The sequence below is a fragment of the Microtus oregoni genome, unplaced genomic scaffold, assembly GCF_018167655.1.
Source record: "Microtus oregoni isolate MIOR12 unplaced genomic scaffold, Mior012 000007F_ref0000211, whole genome shotgun sequence".
NCBI classification, from domain to species: domain Eukaryota; kingdom Metazoa; phylum Chordata; class Mammalia; order Rodentia; family Cricetidae; genus Microtus; species Microtus oregoni.
Genome location: NW_024543066.1, coordinates 41,531,613 through 41,553,784, shown reverse-complemented (window position 1 = coordinate 41,553,784; position 22,172 = coordinate 41,531,613). Strand labels below are relative to the sequence as shown.

General features: G+C 39.8%; 1 protein-coding gene across 2 annotated transcripts in view; it reads right to left on the bottom strand.

Moving 5' to 3' along the window:
* The window catches only part of Supt3h (SPT3 homolog, SAGA and STAGA complex component), a 348,399-nt gene that overhangs the window by 48,221 nt on the left and 278,006 nt on the right, over window positions 1-22,172 (bottom strand). For both annotated transcript variants that reach the window (XM_041656171.1, XM_041656172.1), the window contains one exon: window positions 19,378-19,488. In XM_041656171.1, the coding sequence (XP_041512105.1) occupies window positions 19,378-19,488 (111 nt within the window). The remainder of the gene's footprint in view (window positions 1-19,377; window positions 19,489-22,172) is intronic.

Here is a 22,172-nt window from a genome sequence, read left to right as displayed (position 1 = left end):
GTTAGAAAAAATGTTCACTTAAATTGGGTGTGAAGAAACATTAAACTATGTTCAAGACTGACTGTGGTTCTTGTTAAACAGGATTTTTTTCTAAGAATCACCAGTTAGTACAGTTATAAAGTCTGATGCCCAGAATCTGTAGTCACGGAGAAAGGATGAAGCTGCAGGCAGCACTGTGTTTTCTGGGAAGGAAAGTCATGAAATACTATCACAAAGACCAATATGTCAACCGTGTGGTTCCCTATACACAGTCTCCACGTCCCAGAAACATAGTTTTAATCACAGCATCCATCAGTAAAAAGTTACTCCTCAGTGCTGTTTGTGGTGAGCACCGTGACCCAGGTCCTCAAGGAGACCAGCACAGCTCATTTTCAAACCCCTCACTTGTCAGATGCCTTTTTACGCTCTGTTGGCTCCCAATTCTACCTTCTTGTAGCTGTCTTCTATTACTCTTGCCTTTGGTAGTTACACCCTTTGGGGCACTGGCCGTCCTACTTTGCTTTCTTGGATTGCTTCCTTTGGGATAAGTCAGCCTCCACCCAGTGGGAACACTTCAGTTCCTGTGCAGAACTGAGGTTGGTAAACAAGACCCAGAACTAACTTGTTACCACGTAAGTGAGCTACCTTAGGATGAATTGTCCACCTCAAGGAACACATTATGGGGAACTCCATGACAGAATTGCCCAGCCAAGATGCTCCCAAGTTCTTGATTCTCAGAAGTCACAAGACAATAAGCAGCCACTCTTGTGTTAACAGACTAAGTTCTGGGGCGATTTACTGCAGATGAGCAACACAATACAATACTACACACAATGTTTACAGCAACCAACCACAAGAGCTTGCAACAGTTTACTGATTCTCCTACAATTAGTCAGCTATCAGTTTTTACAGACTAGACTTTTGCTAATGATCAGAGATGCCAACAGTCACATGACCACATTGGTATTGGTGATCTGTTTGTCCTTGCTGTGTTGGCATCATTATTTTGGGAGGGAAGTCTTTCAAGACGATCACAGACATAATATGGTGACTGTTGTTTGTAAATGCTGACTTAACATGCTTGCAAAACCCGTGATTTGCTTAAAAAAGTAATGTATGTTTATATTTTATAGTTTATATTTTCCAACAAAGCTATTAAAAAATACTTGCTTACTTTTGAAGGTGAGTTAGATACTGCGGCTATGAAGGAGCTTTGAGGAGAGTGGTGGTCTAAAACAGGCAAATTTGCCAGAGCAGCGAGAAAACAAATGTCTTTGCCAAAATCCGTTTCAGTGATTTTCTCAGAAAGAGAATCTTAATAATTTTCCATATGTGCAAAGGGCTTATTTTCAAGCAGCACAAAAATACAGCAAGATTTTTAGAAAGATCATTTTTTCAAAAAGCTAGGCACTGGGCACTAGATCTCAGTTACACAGAGAAGAGAAACAGTCCACATGAATTCATGGAGCTTGTCTGCTTGCCAAAAGCTTGCTATTTCACACTGGTGTATGGGGAAAGTATTTAAGAAGACTGCCAACTGTGCAATCCTGCTTCCTAAATTAGCCCACTCCATGAAAAAGGAACCTTCCTTTACACCTCTCAGGCTTCACTGCAGGCTAGCTCTGGGCCTAGGTCTCTGCACGCGACCAGGGAAGGGTCAGTTTACATAGCTCCTGATACATCATACGTGCAAGACTTCAAAACAATTGAGTAAAAGGTTTAAGAAAAGCATCAAGAACTATCCTTTGGTTTAGCCTTATTGTGAGCTGCTATTTTCTTTAAAATAATAAAAGAGAGAAAGATTGGTATTGGTGTGTGTGTGTGTGTGTGTGTGTGTATGTGCGCACGCGCACATATGCACGCACAAGCATTTGAGCCACCTGTGCATGCCTGTGGAGGCTGGAAGAGAGTGTGGATCCCCTGGGAACTATGGGTAATAAGACCTAGAAACTGAACCTGGGTCCTCTGGAAGAGCTGGAAATATTCCTAACTCTAAGACATCTCTTACTTTCTTTTAATCCGTTTAAAAATTCTGAAGCACAGCAATGAGAATATTAAATTATAAGCCTCTCTTTCATTTCTTAACATCTATGTCCTTACTTCTAGCCACGTTATCAAATGCAACATACGATTCATTGCAACTCTATTAAAATCCTGTGATATTCTTTATATAACATAAAACAAAACAATCCCAAATAAAACCAATCCCAAAATGCATTCAGAAACATAAAAGGCTCCAAAACAGCCAAAGCAGTCCCGAGCACACGGTCATCCTGGGGGTTTCACAGAGCCATAGCAGCATCAGCAGTATGGTGCCCACACAGCAGACATTCAGACCAAAGAAACAGAACAGTGGACTGAGAAGTAAACCAACACAACAAAAGCTACTTCATTCTTGACAAAGGTACAAACACATTGTACAAAAAGACCAGCTCTTTAGCAAATGAGGCTGAAAAAAAAAACAGTATAATCAAACTGATTTAATAATTTGATAGAGAGACTAGAGACCAACCTCCCGCTCTGCACAAAAACCCAGGCCAAAATGAACCAAACACCTTAGTGTAAGACCTCAAACTTTGAAACTACCAGAGGGAAACAAGGAGAAACCTTGTAAGCTATAGATACAGGCAAGGACTTCTGAAAAGCCCTCCATAGCTCAGGAGAAAGGAACAGGTGACAAATGAGACTTCAGGAAGTAAGAAGCACCACACAATAGCAGGAGCAATCAGAGCAGAGACACAGCAGGCTGGGGAGAAAACCCTTGTTAGCTGTTAGCCTGACAGGATCTCAATATCCAAATGATACAAACACCTAAACAATTAAAAAAAAATCAGCACATGGGCAAGCAAATTGGAAAGTCCCTCCAAGAAGGACATAAAAATGGCCAATAAACATATGAAGCATTACAATATCCTTAGCCACTAGGAAATGCAAATTGAAACTACATGGAGATAACCTCTCTCCCAGTCAGAATGGCTACCATGTAGAAAATAGCCAACACCAAAAGGTGGCAAGCATGTGGGGGAAATGGAAGCATGATAGGTATTGAAGGGTCCAGCCACACTAGTGGGAGTATGGAAGACACACACTTATGTGCAAACACATGGGTACAAACCATTCAGTAGTTAACTTACGTGTTTTTTTCTTTATCTTTTTCCCTTTCAGTTTTAGGGTGAGAAAAACTGACATATATGTTGTAGGAACCATACTTGAAACTGAATTTTGCTCTTTCCTTGGACTGGCTGATGTATACAACGCTCTCTCATGGTGCTGGGCAGTGGCTGCAAGCTTACATGATCAATAGTGGAAAGAACTGGTGTACTACTGTGCTGCTAAGCTCCAGTGCTCGTGGGGTTAATGGTAGCTTCAACTTGATGGGTTTACTGGAACATGACTCTATTATAAGTTGACTGTGTTAAATAACTGCAATATTCTCAAGGAACCTTCTCAATATAAATAGAATTACAATATATTTTCTGCCATCCTATACTTTAGACTTCTGTTCTTTTGTTTGGTTGGCAATATATTGTGATGTTTGCCATATACTAAACTCACTATCCATGATAATTAATCTTTGTCATCACCTTGACTAGACGTGTAATCGCCTAAGAGGCACACCTCAGAGTTACCTGTGAAGGAGTTTCCAGACAGGTTTAGTTGAGGAGGAAAACTGAATGTGAAAGGCATCATTTCACAGGCTGGGGTTCCAGACTACAACACCAGGAGGAAGGGAGTTAACACCAGCATTTTCTCTCCTTGCTTTCTGACTGGGAGACAGTGTGACCAGCGGTTTCCTCAAGCTTCTGCCACCACTTTCCCCTCACGACAGACTGTACACTCAAACGAAAACCAAACTTCCCTTTCCTTAAGCTGATATGTCAGGCATTCTGTCACAGTCAGGTGGCCATCACCAACACAGCACCTGTATTTGGCTGTATTTATGGTTAAACTGTTTAATAAATATTACTATAACTTTAGACTGTGTTTTAATGTGGGGTCTGGCTAATGAAGAATCCCTACAGTTATGATTTCTAGGAAATTTCCTGACTAGTCCTGTATTTCTTACTTTTAGTGAAAAACAAAACTTTTTTGAAATGGCTTTGTAATATACATACACATACATACATACTCCCAGGTCGATTTCAAATTTTACTAGGTAGCCCAGGCTAGCCTTGAACTCAAAATCCTACCTTAGCCTCCAGAATGCTGAAATTACAATTACAGTGTGTACCACCACACTTGATATCTAGTAAATGTTTTGCTTGACTTTGTTGAGACAGGGTCTTACATAGCACAGGCTGGCCTTGAACTCACTGTAAAGCCAAGGCTGGCCTTGAACTAATATTCCTTTCTTCCTGAATGCTGGGATTACATGTATATACCACCATACTTGGCTTCTAGTGATTTTTTTGAACCACCTATTTAGATTTTCTCTTTGCTTCCAATTTTGAGCTTCATAAACTAGAATTAGAAGAGATACAACTTTATGCTCATCCCATCCAGACTAACTCAATTACATGCTACACCAACTGCCAACAAACAGTCTTACAACTGCCGGTGACAGAACATTCATCCTAACATTTGCTTACTTTAGGACTAAGCAGGACACACATGCTGGCCTTTTCATATTGCAGATGAACAGAAACTCATAGACCTGTCCTTAAAACCTCGCCGAGGGCTGGGAGAAATGGCACTTGAGGTAGGTATGGTGGTGTGTGCTTGGAATGTCAACAGTGGGCACAACAGTGGGCAGTAGAGACAGGTCCCTGGGTTTGCTGTCCAGCCAGTCCAGCCTCTTTGAAAAGCTCCAGGCCAACGGGAGATCTGCCCACCCACCCATCACCCCCAAACCACCTGAAACCAGGTGGATAGCTTTTGAGCGCTGGGAGTCTCCAAGACTCACATAAAAAGAACAGATGATAGAAATACCAGCAAGCTAGCAAAAGACTCTTTAATATTCATGTTCAAAACATGGTAATACTGAAATATATAGCGAGATTTGGAGCCCCTACTGAGGCAGAGAAACTGGATCCAGCCTTTGAGCTGCGCTCACCAGCAAGCTGAAGGCCTCAGGTGCTCTCCAGGAGGACGGCTGCTGCCTGCACTCATGGGCTGAGCTGACGCTCCCCTTCACCACTCTCCTGAAATAATCATTGTCATGCGTCATTTCTCTGCCTACCTGTACAGCCCTCCCTCGCCATTTTCTCCACAGCTGCAAAGGCCTTACTGAGGCCACCTCTTCTCTCTTTGATACTAGTTGTGATTTGTTTTCCTCAGACCTTTTCCCCACCCTGCTATTTTTCCCCACCGTTTTTCTATTGTGTCTGAGGTTAGTAGCAACCATGATTTCTAGCACTTTCACAGGTGTGTGTATGTGTGTGTGTGTGTGTGCGCGCGTGCGTGCGCGCACACTCACGTGTTTCTTGCTAGGGATTTCATCCCCAGCATCATGCATGCTAGGCAAGCATTCTACCCTAGACCTCCATTTCAGGCTTGCTTAGTGCTTACAGTTTGTATTTCAAATCATTTTCCAATTAACCTTAGACAACAAGATGGAAACTTTTCAAACATGGTATACCTTCTTACTCATTTCACAGAATTTAAGTAAAATTCCCTGAATCCCAAAATAATTCACCAAAATTGGCTTTCTATCAACAAAGTACATTGATTTATAATGATTGGGAACTATTCTCATTTCCTTGTTCAAGTCAGTTTTTTAAATTTTATTTAGAAAAGACATTTTCTTCTAAACTTAAAAAGAAAAAAAGTTTATTTCTTTTGTAAGTGAAATAGCCAAGCAGAGAGATAATTGTGGTAAGCTTCTTGTTTGTTTGTACTGTAAGCTATTGCTAACATTATTGGTTAGTTTTTGCTAATGTTATTTATACCAGCTATTGACAATGTAATTCAAAATTGATTTAATTCTCTCCAAGTCCTTGGTTTATTGTTTATCCAAGAACCTATTGCTGTTGTAACTCTTGCACTGTATTTTCCATCTCCTCAGAGTTAGATCAAATAATTTAAACAGATTTTAGTCAACATTCTCACACTAGGAATTTGACTGGTTGCAAAGTTAAATTTCTTTCTTTCTTTGGACAGACTCAGAAAATAAGATAATGTATTTTCAGATTATTCCAAAAAATGAAATCACTTAAATGGAAAAGCTGTAACTTTGACTCAGGAGTAACAAATTCAAAAGTCTACTGCTCTGAAGCAATGCATAGAATATACTCTGAAATCTACACCAAAATTTTGGCATGTTTGCATTTCTTATCTTTACCTTTGAGATGGTTTTTAATCATATAAATAAAACTTACCTTTTTATTTTCATATTTTAAAGTTTAAAAGAATCATATATTTTTATAAAGATTTATTTTTATGCTTATGCTTGCTTGCATGCATGTATGTATGTACACCATGTTTATGCCTGATACCTGTGTAGGCCAGAAGAATGTGTTGGATTCCTTGGAATTGGAGTTACAGACAGATGTCAATCATGCAGTTGCTGAGAAGAAAAAAACACTGGTTCTCTGCAAGAGCAGCAACTGGCTGAGCCACCTCTCTAGCCCCTGGGTTTACATTATCCTAAATGCAAGCATCTGCATTTCTATTGTTGAATGCCCAACTAACTAGCTGCTAACATAAAGAATCTTGATATCATACTTTACTAACTTTATATGTAGATCTACAAATATACAGATTTAATAGCAGTATGAACTCTTGATGCTTTTTAGCAACTATGTGTAATTCTTGTGGACACTGTATTAATCACGAGTGTATCTGGAAATCAGAATGGGAATATAGCACTGAAAAACAGCTCGACACCACATACTCCTAAGCAGCGTCTAGCTACACTGCAATGCCTAGAGCATAGGGGCAGGTCAAGCGCAAACCTCCAGGACATGCAAAACAGCTGTCTTTTCTCAGTGGATGGGATGCATTCAGAATATTTCTAACATGAAAATTATCAGTTTAGGCATTTATAATTAATTATGTTCTATTTTGGGGCAAGGTCTTGCTGTGTAGTTCAGGTTGGGCTTTCATGCCCCTCTTGCCTTAGCTAAGCCTTCCTGTGCTGAGATTGCAAGTGTGCTGTGCCCTTGTGCCAGTCTGTTTCCAGTGGACATTTCAATAACTACATTTAAAATATCAGTACAACCACTACTACTAATTTCCATTTTTTTCCTTCACCCCCGACTAAACAATTTGTGTTGCTAATAGAGCAATTATTTTTGCTGCCTCCATAACTGACAACTCTTCCTGTTATCCTGAATTTGTTCAAGAAACTTTATGTGGGTGGAGCCACACAGCATTTTTCCATGTGTGTCTACATCACTCCGCTTATCCTCATGTTTCCATGGTTCTTCTAAGTGGAGACTGATTTCTCTGGGCAGCAGGAAGAAGCAACCAGCACATCCCCACCCCCCAGCAAGAAAGCCACTGAGAATCCAGCTTCCTGCCTGTGGCTATGGGAGAGGCTTCTTCCCAAGTTTTGCCTATTTGCCTACAAGGCTAAGACCATTCTTCCAGTTGCCAGGGCACATACAGACACATCCCTTTATAGTATTTCTTAGCTGAGATCTTGAGATTTGCCCTCTCACCCCTATTTCCCCCAAGGCAAACAGAGTGAAAGCAGCTCTGTACATAGCTGCTTTTCTTGGGAAGAAAAAAATGAATTTTCCCGTGGAGCCTCATTTTCAGCCTATGGTTATCTGTCTCTTTTTTCTTTTTAGCCACATGCCAAATAAGACTAAAAGTTGGGAATTTTCTTAATGCAGGCAGGAGAAAAATACCTTACTTAGAATGCAGACAACTTGTGTGTTTAAGGACCTGAGATATTTTGTAGCAGCATGTGGGGTAATTTTCCAAGAGTTTGAAAACAAGATGTCTAGACTTTTCTCCTAATTGATGGCTATGCATAAAAATGTATCATAAAAATGTGTCTGAAACTGTACAGGGGCATACCATTAACAAAGGCACTTTTATAAAAAAATGGGGTTGTCTATGTGATATATAACAGGAATGTGTTAATATTAAAATCACTTTGCTAATAGGTGTTCTTCAAATTTTGTTTGTCAAATGACTGCTTTCTGGTGTTGACAATTTTTCAAACAAGAGCTTCAAGAATGGATTGTGCTGCTTCGATTCTTGCCACAGTGCAGTACAGTTTTCTACTTAAAACAGGGATTTAATGAGTGACAGTTAAATAGAACTCTTGTTCCCACTGTATGTTTTCAGTTTAAAACTTATGGCTTCACCCCACAACCTCTCCAGCATAAGTTGTCACCAGTGCTTTTGATCTTGGGCATTCTTACAGGTGTAAAATGGAATCTCAGAGTTGTTTTGATTTGTATTTCTCTGATGGCTAAGGATGTTAAGCATTTCCTTCAGTGTCTTTCAGCCATTTTAGATTACTCTGTTGAGAGTTCTCTGTTTAGGTCTGTACCCCATTTTTTAAAATTGGGTTACTTGTTCTTTTAATGTCAAATTTCTTGAGTTCTTTGTATAATTTGAAGATTGGCCCTCTGCCCAGTGTGGGGTTGGTGATGTTGTTTTCCCATTCTGTAGGCTGCCATTTTGTCTTGTTAACCATGTCCTTTGCTTTACAGAAGCTTCTCAGTTTCCATTGGTGGTGGGAGTGCAAACTAGTACAGTTACTTTAGAAATCAGTATGGCGTTTTCTCAGAAAATTAGGAAACAACCAACCTCAAGACCCAGCAATACCATTTTTGGGTATATACCCAAAGGATGCTCAATAGTTGAGCACATACATAGTTGTACCAAAAGTACATGTGCTCAACTATGTTCATAGCAGCATTGTTTGCCATAGCCAGAACCTGAAAACAACCTAATTACAGTTCAACTGAAGAATGGATAAGGAAAATGTGGTACATTTACATAATGGAGTATTACACAGCAGAAAAAATAATGACATATTGAAATTTGTAGACAAATGGATGGATATAGAAAACATCATATTGAGTGAGGTAACCCAGACTCAGAAAGACAAATATCCTACGCACTCACTCATAAGTGGCTTTTAGACATAAAGCAAAGAAAACCAGCCTACAAATTAAAATCCCAGAGAACTTAGACAACAATGAAGACACTGAGAGAGACATACATCTAATCTACATGGGAATTAGAAAAAGAGAAGATCTCCAGAGTAAATTGGGAGTATGGGGACCATAGGAGAGGGTAGAAGGGGAGGGGAAAGGAAGGGAGTGGAGCAGAGAAAAATGTATAGCTAAAAAAAAACCAATAAAAATTAAAACTTATGGCTTATAAAATGGCCACGTGAATGAAGCATTACTTGATGATACTGCAAAGAACAATATTCTCACCCCAAACTGCTTTCACTTTGAATATGAAGAAAAATGCACCCAAGAATAATATGCAAATAAGATAAGTTTTGTGATAAAGTTAAAATCATGGAGATCAGACATTTCATATGTATTCTCCAATTCCATGAATACCACAAACAAAACAATCGTCTCCTCAGTGATGTTAAAAGATTCGTCTAGAAGCCTTGGAACCTCACAGGGCAGTTCCTCCCTATGGGTTGAACATAAGGAGCTGTGTTCTTAGTGGCAAATGGGGTGTGGAGTATGAAGTCACTCTGACAGGCATGTGCTACTCAGTAAAGACTGCAGCCTAAGGTGAGGAGCAGAGGCTTGGTCCTTTTCCTTCACCATGCTCACCATGAACATCTCACTTTTAAACCGCTATCACTCCCCAGGATACCCACAGATGGCCAGGCAGAGCATTCAGTCATTCTTTTGGTTGTCCCGTTGTTATCTGAAAATGGCTTGCCACTTACACAGGCCATGCCAAATTGGGGGCCTAAAAGTAATCAGGGAGCTTAAAACTGGATTCTGATACAGGATGCCTTTTCTTTTTATCTATCACTTTGTAAACTTACACATCCATTTATTTGTCTTTTGTATTAGGATCCAAAGTAAGCAAAATGAAGCCTAGTGTTGTTTGCTCCAGAGGGAGGCACCATATGATTGTACTTCCTTTATTGTACTGAGGGCAGGTTTGGATCAGACCAGGGAATATATTTTAGAGGGATTGAGTTGGTCAAAGACTAGGACTAGATTAAAGGGAAAATGGTTCATAATCTGACAATCAGGGAGGGGATGGAATCAGTATTGTTCCTGTAAACAATACATTACCACAAAGTCCCTGGTCTACAGACCTTAAGTCTTCAGAAGAGAATTTCTCTAGACCTTGACTTGTAAAGGAAGTATGAACACTCAGAAGCTGTCTTCAGATTCATGTTGTCTTAACAGTGGCAGAATTCTCTCAACTAAGTATTCAAGAAATGGTGTGCTAAACTAGGAATGGCCTCAGAGTTTGTTCTCATAATAGCACAGTATTTCTCTTTCCACCAGGGAGCCCAAGAGCACCTTTCAATTTCAGACCCTAGGAAAGCACGTGATGGCAGAGATTTCACAACGACATTCTCAGATTTGGAGAGGTAGCCAAACCTTTCTTGAAGAACTTCAGGTCCTCTTGAAACAGATTAACTCAGTCAACTAAAGGTCATCTTAGTTACTAGCTTAAGTATTATTATTAGACAATTCTGTTGGATTTTACTTATTTGAAACATTACAGTTTCCCAGGTACAAAATACATTTTAAGACTGAACAATGATGTTCCACCAGTAGAATCCCAAGATTCAGTGAGAGTGGCAATAGGAATTGCTTTCAGATAAGGAGCCTTTTGCATCCCAAGTTGGGAACCTGTAATTAAAGCCAGTTCACAATGCATTTCATCATTCAATTTTTTCTTTTAACCTAACGTTTCCAACTCCTCTAAGCTCTCATTCCTGGAAAAGCTTCCGGCAGTCACTTTTGGAACCCACAGTTTTCTGCAGCTTTTCATATTCTTACCATAGCCTTTCTGCCTCTAAGCTTGGCTCCCCACATGTGGTCAGTAATGCCACCACTGCCGGAAGTGAAACTTTACTCAGCATGGACAAGCTTGCCCACACAAAGGCAAACATGTGGAGCAGAAAAGGAGTCTAGCATTTACAGATCTTGACACTCTGTACATTTCTGGCTTAACCAAGTTATCATCAGTCTATACATGCTAAAAAAAGACAAAGACAGAAAATTTCCTATTGGTCATAAAAAAGCTAGCCAGTGGATCTGGGTCTCCATCCCCTGCTCAGAGGTCAATCTGGGGTCTCCCTCTGCAGTTCTCAGGAGCCCACTACTGGCAAGCTATTACATAATCTATATTTCTGGATTTTCTTAGGAGGACAATGACTTTTAAGGAAATTGCTCATAGGTATTTTTTTCTAGTATGCTCTAAATATTGGGATTGTGCTAGAAGCTTTCAAATACTATTACTAATATTTATCTATGGCTTGTTAATTTTTACAAATGATAAAACTGATACTAAAGCAAGTTGACTCAAAATACTGAAAACCCGTTAAAGACAGTAGAATGTGAAGCAGTAATCTATATGAAATGGCATTATTAAAATTTTGGCTTGTTTAGATAATCTCTTTGAGACTAAATTCATATGCATACATATGCGCATATGTGAACATTACATCTATCTTAAAGATCTCAATGGGAAGCCAGTGCTTATGCCTCTGGTGCTGATTTTCTAACAACAGAAGCCCTACTGGTGTTGCCTTTCTGAAGAGCCTGCTGCAGGCTTGACTGACAGCTACACCTGGGCAGAGCACGGGCGCTCCACATAAATTTCTAGGACTTTAAATGAGACCTGGGAGTCTTTTAGAATAAATACCTCCAGGCTTGGTGGGACCACTGCCAACCAGTCTCATTCTGGTCTTTGCCTGCAATCGTTTGTGAACTAGGATGCTGAGGTTTGCGGAGTCAAAGTACTTTAAAATGCTTCCACCGCATTTTATGCATAAACACGATTTATTTAAAAATGTTCCTCTACTAGCATAGAGAATGGAAAAAAGAACAGTTAGATGCAAGGTTTCTGAAGTGAGACATTTAAGTACATAAAACAGATTTAAAAACATTGCATTGGTGGTATCAAGTTCTAGCATATAAATTGGTTTCCTTACCAGCAAACTCACTTTTTAGGTACATGGACTGGAGATAACTCAGTGGTACAGCCTGTAAGCTACAACATCAGTTTAAATGCATGTTCAATAACCAATGAACTTTTAGAAAATGGGCTTAAAGCACAGCATCATTTTGTGATACTTAATAATTGGCTCTTTACAAATGGGAAATACTTCAAAATCACCACCAACAGCCACCTTCAGCCACCTCAAGCTATGTGCTCTGTCCCAGGGTTCTCTCAAGATAGCTGTTTGACACTCTCAAAGCTCAATCTTTCTGATAAAATTTGCTTTATTTTATTTTAATTTGAAGGGCGTTGTTTTCCTCTGTCTGAGAAATGAAAAGATGTCTCCCCATCAGATTCAGCTCAAGACACAACCCTGTTTGCAAAAGAAGGGCTCCCAACAGCAGTGGACGCCAAAGAGCCCTTCTCTCTATTGCTTTGCTCTTAACTTGGCACAGTGTTTCAGATGGTATTCATTTGGAATAAGGAGATCGATGACATAGCCTGTCCAATCCTCCTCTGTAAGTGGCTTTGCTAGAAGTGGGTATGGGCAGAAAAATATAAATTCTTCTGTCTGTAGGCAACCGAAAACATACCAACTCATCTTGGAGTAATTTAACCAATAAGATGATTTAGAGGACAGTTCAGTGGCACCATTTTTGGAAGGCAAAAGCTTAGCAGAAGGAACATAAATCAAAGGTGACTGGCAGGTAAAGGATATATGCAGCAATCAGCCAAGCCATGTGCACACTGGCACAAATTCAATAAGATCATTTATAAAAATTCTAAGGCAGAAGTACACAAAAGGGGGTCTGGTGCTAACTAAATCCACAGATAGCTTACATGCCACTGAAATAAACACTTCCAGATGCGGTGTACAAAACCCTTCACAGAAAGAACTGTTTTCTTTCATAAATCTCAAGTAGGGACTTTTAGCCAAAAAGGGCAAGAAAAAAAAATCTAAGACGGAGACGAAGCCTCTTAGGACTAGAAGTGCTCGCTGTGGTGACTTGTAGCTAAGGCGAGCTCTGCAGCACTCTCCACCCAGAAGCACAAGCTGGGAAGACTGGCTAGTGTGTCCTCCACAGTTCTAGAAAACCTAGACCCCCAGTCAGTGCTGCCATTGCTGCCTTTAGAGTTTCTTTTGGGAGCTGGGGGTTGGGACAATAGACTCACACGGGTAACTAAGGACAGCTGGGGGGAAGATGCTGTGGAAGGAACAGTAGCAGGAAGCCGCTGTACACATATCTTCTGTACTGAATTCAAAACCTGGTTAGATCACAACCATCACAACACATGACCAGAGTCACCAGGGGACTAGAAAGTCAATTTGTTAATTTAACTAGCATAACATGTAGGAATTTGGGGTCAGAAATGAATATATTCATAAAATAAAACAGAAAGCAGGACTGTCTTTTCCATTATGATGCTCAGGTCATTTATGCAGTAAGTGCCGCTCATGCTCCTTAGCAGGCACCCAGGGAATCCCCCAAAATCAGTTTCTGTATTGAGTGAGTATTAAATTCAAGATCTCAGCAAGCTGCTGAACATTAACGTTAATCTGGAGAAGATTTTTAATTGTGTGGTGGTACACATTACACACTTGCCGCGCCTCGTTCTCTCATTGAGAGTGCTGTTGCGGTTACTCTGTGTGCCATGCAGTTCCTGAATGCACGTGTCTTCTTCCTTTGAATTACCTCTACGCAAGGAGAGACTCTTATGGCTTCCCACTGCAACATGACGCAGTGGCCACTTCTTTGGTGTTTACCACATTATTTCAGGCAACTCTCTCTCCCCATTACCATCAGAGTTATGTTCTCTAATGTAGAGAGCTTCAAATCTACTCTTCGTCCCAAAACAAACAAACAAACAACCCCCCCCAAAAAAAACCCCCCAAACACTAAAATATCTCCTTGATGGCATCAGCTATTTAAAATTTCCAGATAAGATCTAGCAAGCCCAGGTTATCGGGTTTGGATTAGAATCTTCCTGGAGCTGTAGATGTAGTTCACCAACAGAGTGCTCACCAAACATGTGGAAGTCGTGGATTTCATCCCCAGCACCATGCAACTGGACATGGTTCTTAGCACACCTGCAGTCACAGCACTTGAGAGGAGGCGGCAGGAGGATCAGGAGTTCAAATTCACCCTTGGCTGTCTAAGAAGTTTATGGCCAACTTCGGACTCTATCTCAAGCAAGCAAACAAACAAACCTTCTTTAGCACCTTCTCTAGACTCCTGTCAAAGCCGATTCTCACATCTGCCGTAGCAGCCACGCTACTTTCCTGCAGCTCACTCTTTCCCACCGGATTTCTGTTCTTTCTGCCTTTTCAAAACTGCCACTCATTTGTCTTTTTTCTGGCAAATTTGGTTCATATGTAAATGACCCTCCAAAAGCTCCTAGGCTTGGCAGATTGAGCACTCTTTTTTTTCTCTCCTGATTCTGAGATAGATTGCCCACCTTTAACTCTCAGCAGCAAACAGGGACACCTGGGTACCCCTTTTTAACATACATGTTTTTAACAAAATTTGTAGCAAATATTTACTGAATCAATTGGAGATACCAAGCTATAAAGAAGCTCAGGATATGGAGGATGCTAACACTGATCCTTCCACTGTGTTGTTCAGTAGAAGTACCTGCTCTAATATTGTAAGGGGATAGCCCTTATACTCAGATAGCAAGTGCTAAGCTTTAAAGATACATGAAATGAGCTGTGTTCTGTCAGGAAGGTACAGTGTTGAATTGTTCCAGTTCTGGTAAGTGACAAAGTAAATTCATAGCAGTGTACAGAATGGCTTTGCCTCATTTTTTTATTTGGCCACTTGTGAATGCACTGTGCGGATGACAGACATCATCTGCCTAACCATTAGCACTGAAGTGAAGGGAGTTCAGTGCAAGGTGAGCCCATCACACTGCCTTTACTAGACAATAGCTTCTGAGAGAAGCTCAATACAGACTGTACGCTGGTTTGCTTTCTCTGTTTTTCCGGTTTCCTCCCCTCCTCTTCACTGACAGCCTGCTTGGATGAGGAAGTTTGTCAGCTATATGCATTTACTTATTAAGTGCTTACCTAATTAGTCTAGAATGTCATCACAGGTGTTGGGGTTGGACCAGGAATGCAGAATATGAGTCAAAGCCAGAAACAGAGTTTCTAACGTCTCCACTGGAAACCCTGAGGTCTGTATGAGTGTTTAAATTGGAACTGACGGCAACCTGTAGGCGAGGCTATGAACTTCGGGAGCCAGAGAAGGAACTCAAAACCTCCCTCCCTAGTACTTCCCCAGGGGCACGGGGTAACTATCACCTTGAATGCACCTGGGCAAATTCAGAGCCTGACATGGAGCTCCCTCATGACCTCTGTCAACTAATCCGTCGAAATCTTTCCAGACCTGGAGCCTACTCCACAGACTGGGTCCATACCCAGAGCAGCAAGTGACTCCAACCAGTAAGAAAGCCTGCCCAGGTGCCAGGCAGAGACTTCACATCTGACTGACATATGGGCTCCAAGTTTTCTCTTCTCACAGCTTGAGGTCATGAAGCGGGTGGAACGTCAGTTCATACATATGCAGCCTAGGGGATTTGGTTTAAATCAAATTATAATTACAACACGAGCCAGGAAAACAAGGATTCTTTTTGGATACACTTTTTTTTTTTACTTTGCATATGACCTTAAATATATGTTGAGCACAGCACTGTGGCCATCCTACCATATATACCTCCAACTGCTGAACAGAATACCCCGAGGTAGAAAGCTCTGAATATAGGAGATGCAGTTACCCAGCTCTGTAAGGTCCACTGTGAACACCTACAAAGGTATTTTTGCCTGCTGCAGTAGACACTCTTAAACATGGCCCCGCCCCTGCAGTACCCACATAGCCCCTGGTCACCTAGCTTCAAGCTCAAGCTGTGCTCACAGTGGGATAGACTGAAAATGGTTCATATGAAACCAGCCCTGCAATTCTGAAAACCAGAGATTGTCCACTGAGTGTGACGACACAATCCCATGTGTAATGCCTACATCTGTTTTAGCTTCTCCTGATAGTCAAGTAGAAAAATGCATTAACTCCCTGAGCTTGCATATAGGATCAGGTAACTGTCTATGGAGCTAGAGTATGAGAGAATAAAATTCTGCACATAAGCATGGTTATTAGCCTAAATAACCAAGTGCATCCCTAGAAGAAAGCCCTTTTAGCTGTCTCAACTGCTGAGGTGGAATCAAGGCTTCTTACAGCTTGTTAGAGCTCGAGAGTGTGGACCTAAGAAAGGCTTTCAGTATTCCCTGAGACACCTTGCAAGTACATGATGGAGTTCATTCTTTGATGGCTACAAGCATATTCTACCCTGTTACCATGATGCATGTAGGCATGCACATGTGTACATGTGCACACACATGCACTCATTCAAATGCACATTCACACATACCTCTGACTATATATATATGTTAGTGGGTCTTAGGATGGTATAGTCTAATATCACTAGTTACTGAGAGATGTCCATACATCCTAGGTTAATGGACAGGGATGGAAAATCCCCTGTAGCAACTCCTCCTACTGTAGTTTTAAAGAAAAAGTTACATGGTATGTAGTTACATGGGCTATTTATGTGTGTCTGTGTTCATAAATATACATGTGAACATATGCAGTTGTGCAAGTATGTGCAGGCTCAGAGGTTCATTTCAGATGTCTTTCTCTATTGTTCCTTGTCTCTTACTGAACCCGGCATTTGTAGATTCAGCTACACCAGGCTGGCTGGCAAGCTCCCCCTCCTGTCTGTGGCTCCCCAGAACTGGGATTATAGGTGTCTGCTGATACACCCAGATTTCCATGTGGGTGCTGGAGAGTTGATTCAGGTCCTTTTGCTTGCATGATGTGTGCATTATTAATTGAGCCAGCCTCCTAGTCCAACTTTGACTATTTTGACTTAGAATTTTACACAAATGAATAATATCAATACCTGAAGACATTAGATTTGTCTGAATGTTCAATTACCTCTAAATATTCAAATATTTTACAAATGTAAATAACAAGGAGACGTTGGCTAGAAACTTAAATTTTTTTAATGGAAAGTCAATTTTTTCTCAATAAATTTTCTGGGAGTTCTAAATCATTATTGACTGAAGAAAAGGACACACACACACATATATTATATTCTTTGGATATGTATATCCTACTGATTCCCAGAAAATAATTAACATGGCACATTTATCATATAAAACTGGTTTAAAAACTAAATGTTCTCCAAATAAATATGCTATTTTAATATCATTGCTTTTCATTCTGAATCGGGTGAGAGAAGATAAAATCTCAGTTTTATAATTTACTCGGTCAAATTATGTGAAATTGTAGGTTCTTTAGGTCAAAGACAATTGAAATCAGAAATTTACTATGGTCAATACTGTGTTCAATTTCAAATTATTCTGAGAGAGAATGTGAAAGGAACAGAAATAAAGGCGTGGAGCGGCTGAAGGGACTCCAGTGGCTCCGAGACTCCCTGGCAGACTTTACCCTCAGAGCAGCAGCATCAATGTCACTGGCATCAAGATCCCTGAGCATTAGAGGACATGAAGTGGCCTGTGTAAGGTCAGACAGCAAGAAGCAGAGCCGTTCTCTCTGCCAGGGTTCCGTGAGCTCTCAGTAGTCCTACCCACATCCACTTTCCTAAGGCTATCAACTCACACACATGATTTCGTCATCAACTGAGAGGATCCTCCAGCAATTGCCTCATTATTGACACCAGCGAGTTCCACGAATAAAGGAAGCAGTACTACTGCCTTTGATGGCCTGGAAGAGTGATGTGCTCCCCTTTGCATTAGGTATGTTTTTCTTTTTTAAGTTTTGTTCATGACTTGCAGATACTATTTTAGGATGCTTCTCACAAATTGTGCTTCCTCTTGTTGCCTGTCAAGTGCATCTGGATCTTTGGTATGTGGCTCTCATCTTTTCTTTTCAGGCATTATCTAGCTTTTATCTAGGAGTGGATACGTTTATATTTTCAATCCCTTATTAAAGGATAGTTCTTTCTATCTGAGTTGATTTTAAAATTGTTACTTTCAAAATTTCACATTTTGGAGTTTTGTTTTTCTTTTGCCGTATTGCTTAAACTAATCCTGTTTTAAAAAGATACTCAATTTTATTTTTTTTCTTTTTCATTATGTGACCTGAAAAATATTCAGAGGTTGGTGGTGTGACTCTAATCAGCAGGATTCAAATCATGTTCTGGATCAATGGTTGAATGTATGTTTAGCATGTGTGTGAGGCCCTGGATCTAATCCTCAACATCAAACATAAACAAGTATAAGAAAGATTTTAAATACCAAAATGATGGTCAATGTTACAAAGGACTTCAGGAGACATTTCTAAATGTATTTTGCTGCCACACTGAGAATTCATGTAATTTTCAGTTACTAATTATAATACAGAATTAAAATCTTTAGACACAAGAAAAAAAAGGACATGATATAATTTAGAAGAAATTACCCCCAGACTAAAAGCTAGTAAGTTGTACTTAGGTAGAAATGTATGCTGTGTACGTCTTATTTATTCATTTGTTTATTAATCAGATATTGTCTTGCATATTCTGCACTGCAAGTCAATATGTACAACAAAATTAATGTACAAAAAGTAAGTTTTACTGTTCGTTGGTTATGCAAATTGAGTCTCCTTTCTGAAAGTCAAACCCTATTTGTTGGAAGCAGAAGGAGTTGGAGAAATTTCCATTAAGATAAATAAAAATATAGGCAAGGGCTATAAGATGAGCATTCAATTAGAACTCACACACAGACACACACTCACTCCTAAGGCTGCTGAAATATCAAGTCTTCAATTCTCCATTAAAAACAAGCCCTGATTATAAGCTTTCAAATCATTTAAAGATGTGAAAGCCTGTCTGCAGTTGAGCCCTGTTCAAAGCCAGAACAGAAATCATTTCTTCTTCTTCCAACTCAAAGTATGTTTAGGAGAAGGACATCTGATAGAAGTGGCTGTGCCAGTCTAACCAACTCTAAATACAAAAACGCTTCTAGCAACATTTGGATACATATAATTTGACGAAAAGTTTTGTAAACTGAAGCTTTGAAAAAATAGAAACTATAAGCTCCAACAAAAAGCTTAATATGTAATTGAAAGAAAATAATATTTTGTAGAAAAAAGTTGCCCCTCCAAAAAGAGACAAAAATGACTAACTTTTATTTCCCAAGAGAATTATGCTACTTTTATACAACAAAATTACAGCCACCACAAATTGCTTTCAACAATTCCATCGCTTCTTCATTTGACCACTTGAAAATCAAGATTCTTTCAGATTATAAATATAACTTTTTATAACTCTGTTATTACGTACTGTGAATGGGGAAAGAGGGCCAATCTTGTGGCCGTAGCGTCGAATGGCTTCTCTGATGTGGCAGGGCTGGATGGCATCGCTGTGAGCCTCGACACCACAGGCCGCAGTGCTCTGGGACAGAAAAACACATAAATTGTTACTAAATCAAAAACACACAACAGACTACAGTGTATAAAATATGAAAATAAACCTTTATAGAATGGGCCATTTTCCCCTTAGGACGCACATCACTGCTGCCATATACTACATCTAAAAAGAAAGTTCCATTAACAAATCAAAGATGACTTTTCCATGACCCCGTCCCAGCAGACCTACCAAATGCAGTTTTTATGCCTTCAATATTTCACCCAAGCCTGCATGTCAGGTAGGAGCATACAGCCACTTGTGTGCCGGCGAAAAGTGTCACAGGGGCTTGTTGAAAGACCCACAGGAAGCTCTTTTCAAAAAAAGTTTATAATGTTTCTTGGGAGATTCTTGGGCTTATTTTTGAAATGACTTGAGCCATGAATTAAAATGAAGAAATGTAAAATGGCCATATGTTTGTCATATTGGGGACTGTCTTAGAAGATTGTTTAATTTGATTCTTAATATTTAGGTGTCCTTGTGATAAAGTAAAATAAAACCTTCTTATTTTATCTCATATATTAAAGCCATATTTGAAATCACAAAAAGACATAAGAAAGATTATATGCAAGGAGAGCATGAGTACAAACTCAAGAAATTAAATATATGTATGTATATACATGTATATGTGCATCTACACACATGTATATATGTGTATATGTGTATGTGTGTGATACAACTTCAAACAATTAAAATACTTTTTGAATTCTCAGTCCATTAAGTGACATGCTATAATGCTATTGCTGGGATCAGATTATTATTTAAGGATCAAAATGGGATCAGCACTTACTCGACACAGTAAGCCAACTAAAAGCACAGTAGGCACCAGATGTCAGTTTATCAACTGTATGGATAGATAAAGAACTATTCTGCTTATATGCTATTGTAATTGTGTTCTAGAACCCACTCAGTCACCCAATTAGTGTCATTTATTTTCCCAAGCCTACAGTTACTACAGTTGTTCTGATAACTGTCACAAGCCTGACATCATGGTTACCCATAGGGAATATAATTCTGCATGGAGAACCTTTTGGATAACAGTTTTAGACGATTTCACAGAAATGAATGGGCACAGACTCTCTGACTCAGCAATTTTTCCTTTAAGAATTTTCCTAATGATATATTTCATAAATATACACATGAGTAGTTAATACAGTACTATTTGGATTGACAACTAAATGCTTACCAGTAGGACTGGGTAAATAAATTATGATACAGTCATTCAAAGAAACAGAAAAGATGACACCCATTATGGGCCCTTCTGGGATGATTCTTACAGTGTGATTCCTAAGATACATCATCTAAAAAGACCAGGCACTCAGTCACTCAGCACTGGGTTACTGGTTATTGAAAAGAAAGACGAAGCCAGGAGGCAGTGGTACACATCTTATACCTTTAATCCCAGCACTCGGGAGGCAGAGGCAGGAGGATCTCTGAGTTCCAGGTCAGCTGGGCCTACAAAGCGAGTTCCAGAACAGCCACAAACAGATGTTGCTTATCCATTTAAACATGGACTGTCTCTATGAGGGTTCAGTGAATAAAGTGGCAGGGCTCTCGAGCAGGCTAAGTGGCTGGCTAGAAGACAGGAGTCAGAGGAAGACTTACTTTTCATGATACTTTCCTGAACTTTGAAAATACACTTTCAGTCTACCTGAACTTTGAAAATACACTTTCAGTCTACGTACAAATGAGTAAAACAATGGAAATCCCTACCAAACGAGAATATCTGCTAGCTTTCCAAGCTGAACCTAAAGGAAGACAAAGCATAAAAGAAACGAGCTCTTGATTACTTTGTTATAACAAGTGTTGAAATAAGCCAAATCAGAACTCATGGAGGATCTTTCTCTACCTCTTCTGTGCCCACATCAACATGGATTAAGTTATCTTAACCTTCACTTTGGCAATGATGAAAAGGTATACATTGTTTCTCTGAGTGCTTTCTCAATTCTCAGTCCATTTCATTTCACCCTTGGAAGGAACACATAGGAATAAAATACAACCATCAGGTCCCAGATGTGGGCAAAGTCTCTTTAGTGTGTCCATCTTACTCTGCGACTTGCACACTTGCCTTTATAGTCGATGCCTATATCAAGGAGGTGGCAGGATCCTCTTCACTAGTGGAAATGTATGCAAGTAGTAAGCTGAATTTAGAACCTAAAGAGAAACTCTTCTGGAAGGAACCCAGGAGGAAGTGAAGAAGACCGAGGTCAGTATCCTGTGCACAATATGAAGTCCTAAGCCCTTCCTATGTACAATTCTTCTATGGAACTCCCCTAAATTCCTCATTTTCTCCTTGCAAATTGTATTTAATTGGTTTTCACTTCTTAACTCAAGGCAAAGATAAGACTTTCTAAGTTTGTCAATAGATTTGATTATGTTTATAGAAGGTTTTGCACCAAATCTCTTAGCTTTGTAATGGCAATCTGATAGGATCTGGGGAAACTGAAATAGCAGATTATCTGGTCTGAATCTACCTGTCCTCTCCAGATTTCTACATTGAGATCTTAATGTCCAAGGGCTTTAGGAGGTGATACAATTATGAGGGTAGACCCTCACTCTTACTCCCATGTGAGGCTAGATGACTTTATGCATGAAATTATATGCAGGCATTCACTAACCAATGAATTTGCCAGCATCTTAACTTTGGACTCCCTAGTCTTTGGAATGTGAGA